The 6,707-nt window shown below is 30.6% G+C and overlaps 1 protein-coding gene across 1 annotated transcript; it reads left to right on the forward strand.

Annotated features, from left to right (window-relative positions):
- Positions 1 to 3,190: 3,190 nt before the first annotated feature.
- On the forward strand, positions 3,191 to 6,649 carry LOC132060724 (exopolygalacturonase-like). Its single transcript, XM_059453679.1, has 4 exons — positions 3,191 to 3,357; positions 3,985 to 4,293; positions 4,982 to 5,491; positions 6,214 to 6,649. Exons 1-4 carry the CDS (start codon positions 3,199 to 3,201, stop codon positions 6,454 to 6,456), a joined length of 1,221 nt encoding a protein of 406 aa, XP_059309662.1. The 5' UTR covers positions 3,191 to 3,198; the 3' UTR covers positions 6,457 to 6,649.
- The last annotated feature ends 58 nt before the right edge of the window (positions 6,650 to 6,707 follow it).

Consider the following 6,707-nt stretch of genomic DNA (forward strand, 5'->3'; position numbering starts at 1 on the left):
ATACTGAAACTAAGGCGTATTATTTAGGCAAAAAGTTTATAACACGAGTGGCTTTAAGCTGAAAGGGTATGAATGCCATACGAAAGGGAGTTTAAAAGTTTAATGTGGAAGCAACAATCTTTGATTTTGTACAAAGTTGTCTAAGCCTAGTTTCCTCCAGAGTTCATATGCATGCATATAAATACCAATATGGTTCTATCTCTTTCACATAACATTCTCGAACCTACTTAACTCTCTCCGTCCCAATTTAGATGACACTTTTTACTTTTTTAGTCTGTCCATGGAGAATGTCATATTTTCATTTATTATTAACAAACTTACTTGAAAATTCTCCTTTTAGTCTTAATGAAATGATTTATAGTCACAAATATGTCTAAGGTTTATTTTAGACAAGAAATTTCAAAAGTCTTTATTTCATTGTTAAACTTTGTGTAAAATCAAATGGTGCCATATAAATTGGGACGGAGGGAATAAAGGGCGGCTATGTATCATTAGTGGCCTAAAGCCAAAATATTATAAGATATCATAATATTTTTAAAGAAGTTCATGTATTTTTTTCGAAATTCACCCTTTTAACTTTTTTAGATGCAAAGCTCTAAAGTTATCCTTTAAGGATTTATCCATTCAACTATTTCTTTTCATGGACGAATAAAAACAATTGATTAAGAAAAAAGGAGTTTAAAATAATATATAAAATCGTCATAAACAAACAAAAAAAAACCCAAGAACAAATGTATGGAAAGAAGGAAAAATCAAATCCAACAGGGTAGATATATGTACTAATAAATAAGAGATAGAAACTTAATCTAAATTGGTCACTCATTTGAACAACCCAAACTTAAAAAAAAAAATTATTTATGATAATTAGAAAAATCATATATTATGTAGAATTAAATATCATTTTCAACTCTTTTTAATAATTTATAATTTTCTCGTACAATGACATAGGAATGAATTAAATCTTCTTTTATATTATCAAGTTTTTATTTCAATATCTTAAGTTACAATTAATTTCAATTTTTCAGCAAAAGTCTTTTTACAACCACTAGAAAATTATTATACGTATTACAAAGTTACAATTAATATTTAGAAAAGTTCATTATTTCTTTATATAATCATAAACATTAGAAATGTAGTTATTTTTTTTAATTTTTTTTTAAATATTAGTTAGATGACATTAGAACTTTTTCTGTATTTTGAACTTTGAATTAAACTACTTAAATCTCAATATCTACCAAAAAGTTTTTGACAACAAGAATAAAGCTACTGTATTGCAACAAATGGCTGGCATTTTATTAACTTGAAAGATCATTTCCCAAGTTATATAATAACACATGCGATACTGATCTTTTACCTATAAAGCTAATTAACTATAAATAGGAACGAATAATTACCTATATAATAATAATAATAATAATAATAATAATAATAATAATAATAATAATAATACTTTTAGGGGCTTTTGATTCAGGGGGCCTAAAGCATTAATTTTTGATTATTTCCTTCTTTCCGAGCCAATGGTCAAGTTTTGTTTGATTTACTTCTTTCGGAAAGTTCATTTATGTCGCGTCATTGCCTAATTCTTTTTTCTCATTTTGGTTTGTTTATTATTTAATAATCCTATTTTATCTTTTATCCTAGCTTTTTAATGACAATTCTACCCTGCATCCAACCTTTTATTTTATTTTATAATATTCTAAGTTTATTCTATAACAAAAAAAAGGAACAAAAGGAAGGACAAAAATAGCAGAAAGCTTTCTTTTAAATAGAAAAAAATGCAGCAACTTTTCTTTAATAAAAAATAAGTAACACAAAAAATGCTTAAGAAAAATAGTGCCAATACAGTGTTTATATAGGTAGATAACTACAGCTGATATAACTCTTACTTAATAGTTTATTGTGCTAAACTAACTCCTACATTTACTCCACCAGTCCACCATTATTTTCTCCTAAATTTTTTAAGTCTCGAGCCATTATTTCAGATGAAAAAACCTCACCTAGTTACTTTGACTGGGTAAAAAAAAGTAAAAACAACTACGGCTAATTCAAAGCAGTAAAATTGCACTACCTTTTTACATATTCTTCAAATTGCTTATGTGTGTTATTATGTGGAAAACATACAATCTATCCAAACATTGTATTCATCAAAATGATACAATATATTCCCTCTGTTTCAATTTGTTTAAACCTATTTTCTTTTTAGTCCATGCCAAAATGAATGACCTCTTTCCTAATTTGGAAACAAATTCACTTTATGAATGATTCACGGTCACACAAATTTTTAAGGCTTATTTTGAACTATAAATTTCAAAAGTCTTCCCTTTTTCTTAAATATCGTGCCCAGTCAAATGAGTTCATATAAATTGAAACGGAGGGAGTAATATAATAAAATCAATATGATAAGTTATGAAATGATACGTGATAACCATCCAAAAAAGCTGTCAAACGTGATGCATTGTATTGTTTTTCTGATGTAGTTATGTTCTCTCTTCATTTCTTTTTAATATGATAATTTAGTTGTTTGTATTACTTCAGTGACTTAGTAGATTATTAATAAGTAGAAATAGATGTACAATTGTGTTTGCACCTTGAAAACCGTAACACACTCAATCAATAGCTAGTATACTACACAAATAATGACACCCTTTTCTTTCTTCAAATAATGAAACCTTTGTTTTTTTTTTTTTTTTAATGTTTAGGTACTCATCTGATATTTTGAAGACTTAAAATTGGAACCGGAAATGGGAAAATGAGTTAATAATTGTTTTTTTTTCTTTTTACATTTAAAAGAAGGAAAGAGAGTTAGAATTAGAATACAATTAATTATCCTTGAAGATTCAGTCAACTTTAGAAGTTTCAGGAAAAAAACACTTCAGTAGTTTATCTTTCTTCATGTTTTATAATTATACATGAACTCAACCCAAACTAAAGGCATCAACATTCTTTAATATCTGTGGATTTTTCAGCCTATCTTGGTCAATCTATGTGATAGAAAGGTAATTAATCAATACAAAGTAGAAAGAAATCAATTTCACACAGACGAAAAGAGGATATAAGTCCAATAGTGGAAAGAGAAATTGAATGTAGTGAAAAAGATAAACTTATTTGTATCAATTTCATATCAAACATTAAAAGCTCATGTCATTTATATAATTTTTCCTTTTGATTGTTTCAACAGAGAAGTAGTAGAAGGAGAAAATGACTTCAAAGTTTGCTTTGGGCGTTATTGGTGTATGTCTGCTCATTTTTTCAACAATGGCCAAGGCACAAGACAGCCAATACTATGGTTCATCATCAAAAGTCTTCAATGTTATGTCATATGGTGCAGTTGCTGATGACAAGACAGATAATAGTCAGGTTAGTGCTACCTATTATGTCCTTAATTTCTTAGTAGACGGATCTAGAATTTTAATTTGATGGCTTCAATTTTTATATATTTATTACTACTATACTTGTCACACTTTTAGAATTAATGAGCTCAAAATGTAATATTTATTGAAAATTTAATATTTTTTACATGTATATCTAAACTCCGCATTAAAATTATTGGATTTAGTTGAACGCGTAATTTGTTAACTACATATGTCATTGCTTTTCTCCCGTGTCATGGAATAAAAAAGTGGTTATTCTTCACTTAGTTAATATAACTCGAACTTGTGGCCTAAGTCAGAAGTTGAGGGTGTTACGGTCAGAAACACGCGTTTTATCGACGGGTGTACTTGTTGACAGAAACATTTTTCAACGAGCACATTTTGGAAGTTCGTTATAATTTGAACTTGTGGCCTAAAGGCTCAGAAGTGAGGATGTCATCACTAGAAACACACATTTTTTCCAGAGGAACGTTCTCAACGTTTGAAAGCGCTTTTTCAGACGGAAGTCCGTCTAAAAACGTGTGTTTCTAGTAGTGCGTCTTCCCCTGTCTCCGTACTTAACATGAATATGATTTCTTAGTGATTTTATGTTTGTTAATATAATGAATTTTAGGCCTTTCTCAAAGCATGGAATGATGCTTGTCAATGGAAAGGAAGGAGCAAGGTATTGATCCCAAAAGGAACCTACATGTTGAACTCATTGACATTTCAGGGGCCTTGCAAGGGTTCAATGACATTTCTAATAAAAGGGGTTCTTAAGGCTCCCACAGATCCTTCATTGTTCAATCCAAATACATGGATAGGATTTCTTTATGTGAGTGGACTTGTGGTTAAAGGTGGTGGCTATTTGGATGGACAAGGTGCTTCTGCTTGGCCATATAATGATTGTTCCAAGAATTCTCATTGCATGTCTCTTCCTGCTGTAAGTCTATTGCCAAAATTTTCAGTTTTTTCCTTAATTTGACTATGAGGTGAAATATAGTATTATTCCTTCTCTATCAAGTATACTTACTGATCTTTTAAGAAGATGTGGACATATTACAGATGGTATAACTTAGGTAAAGACTCATCAACACTCAATGTTTGCATCAAACTAAATAATTTATTGTTAGCAGTTAAAAATTAAGATAAGAATAATATCACGTCACAATTGTAAAGTTTTAAATGTGGACATTTACCTCACTTTTATTGGTTTGATGTAAACCTCTAGTATATATGTCATGAAATAAAGCTTAATTAAGCAAGTTGAAATCATTAATCATATTCTTTTTTCTTCCTATATCTCTTTACTTTGTTAGAACGAAAGATCCTCCAACATTATACGAGATCCCAAATAGTCACCACTTCTACTACTTATATACTGTAGCTAGTGATTTGATTTTATTGTGAGAATTTTGAGAATACTTAAATAAGTACACATCTTTTTACAGTATCTAAAATTTCCAATTCATATGCTTCTTTTTCTAATTTTTCTGTATCTTTTTGCTAATCTACATTCCAACATCGTATGATGATTATCTTCTCTGACATGGTTGAAGAGTATCTATCAGTTTTCGTGGACTTACTTTTTTTTTTTTTTTTTTTTTTTTTTTTTAAATATACAAAACCAGACAATGAGATTCGACTTCGTGACAAATTCAGAAATCCATCATGTGAAATCAATCAACAGCAAGAATACCCACTTCAACCTTTTTGCATGCAACAACATAAACATGACATACCTAAGTATATCAGCCCCTGCAAATAGCCCCAACACTGATGGCATCAAAATCGGAAAATCAACAAACATCAAGATTTCAAGAACCATTATTCAGACCGGCGATGACTGCATCTCCATGGTCTCAGGCAGCCGAAACATCGACATTTCCAACGTTACGTGTGGGCCAGGCCATGGCATTAGCATTGGTAGCCTAGGAAAGTCCCCTGGAGAGTTTGTAGAGGGAATAAACGTGAGGAATGTCACCTTCATTGAGACTCAAAATGGTGTGAGGATCAAAACTTGGGCACCTTCTTTGTCTAGTGTGGCTTCCAACATATTCTTCAGCGACATTCACATGCAAAATGTCAACAATCCTATCTTTATTGATCAACAATATTGCCCACATACAAGTTGCTCCTCGGTAAGCAATAACATTCATATGCACATATATATGAATATGAGTTTAAGTTATATATACATCATGAGTGTAACCAACTTTTGCATCATCAGGTCATTTTTATCTATTGTAGTAGATCACTTGTATTATTTTCAAGATTACAATGCAACATTTTAGGAAGACTTATTTGTAGATATCCTTTAGGTGACTTGATAGTTTTTACACGTATATATAACTTAAACTCCTCACACACAGACACATATATGTATTATTAGGTGGTGCCACAGTCCATACGTCTAAACTATTTCAGAGGTGGATCCAAATTTTTTGTGATAGGGATACAGAAAAAGGTAATCAAAATTTTAAACTTACTTAAGTATTGCTCTAGAGATACTTGTATTAAGTGTTAATTTCAAATAGCCCATGTACATAATTTTATTTTTAACATGTAATTTACTTATATAAAGATTAATAGAATATTTCAACGAAAGAAATTCAATCGAATCCTTTTTTTATCTTTAGATCTGCCAATGGAATACTATTGAATACTTATTTCTTCCCGTCAGTTACAAAAATGAATAACACACTTTATCCTTCAAAACTTAGACAAATGGAAAGATAGGATGTAGAGTACTCCTAATTCTTTTGCCTCAACTAATTCATTGGAGTCAAACTCACACTTCCTATATTTTTGCATTCTTTAAAGCTCTTTCTATATACTAGTACATAATTGGTAACATGTGTAGGGTAAATCAAGCTCACAAGTGGAGATAAAGAATGTGAAGTTCAGAAGGATATGGGGGACATCAAGTTCGAAGGTAGCAATATGCTTAAAATGTAGTGCATTGGTACCTTGTAAGAATGTGGAGCTTGAGGACATCAACTTGGCATACCATGGACATCGTGGATCAGGACCAGCAACCTCGTCTTGTTTCAATGTCATCGGTGTTTCACATGGCACACAGTTTCCTCCCAATTGTATTAATTAGATGGGGGTTAGCTCTTTTAGTTCTCTTTAATTTTCTTCATTTTGTTATCATCTTTCTTTAGGTTCGCGATTCTTTTTAGAAAATCCTTGTAACTCCTTGTAACTTAGGGGAAAGGGGACACTGAGATTTGAAACCACACCTATTGTGTGGACATTTTTCAATCAGTATTACTAAACTATATGACTTCGTGGTAGTTTGCTAACGATTATACTAGACTAAAACTCTTTTTTAGTTTTCAGGTTCCTATTTTA

This window comes from Lycium ferocissimum, chromosome 6 (assembly GCF_029784015.1).
Source record: "Lycium ferocissimum isolate CSIRO_LF1 chromosome 6, AGI_CSIRO_Lferr_CH_V1, whole genome shotgun sequence".
Taxonomy (NCBI): Eukaryota; Viridiplantae; Streptophyta; class Magnoliopsida; order Solanales; family Solanaceae; genus Lycium; species Lycium ferocissimum.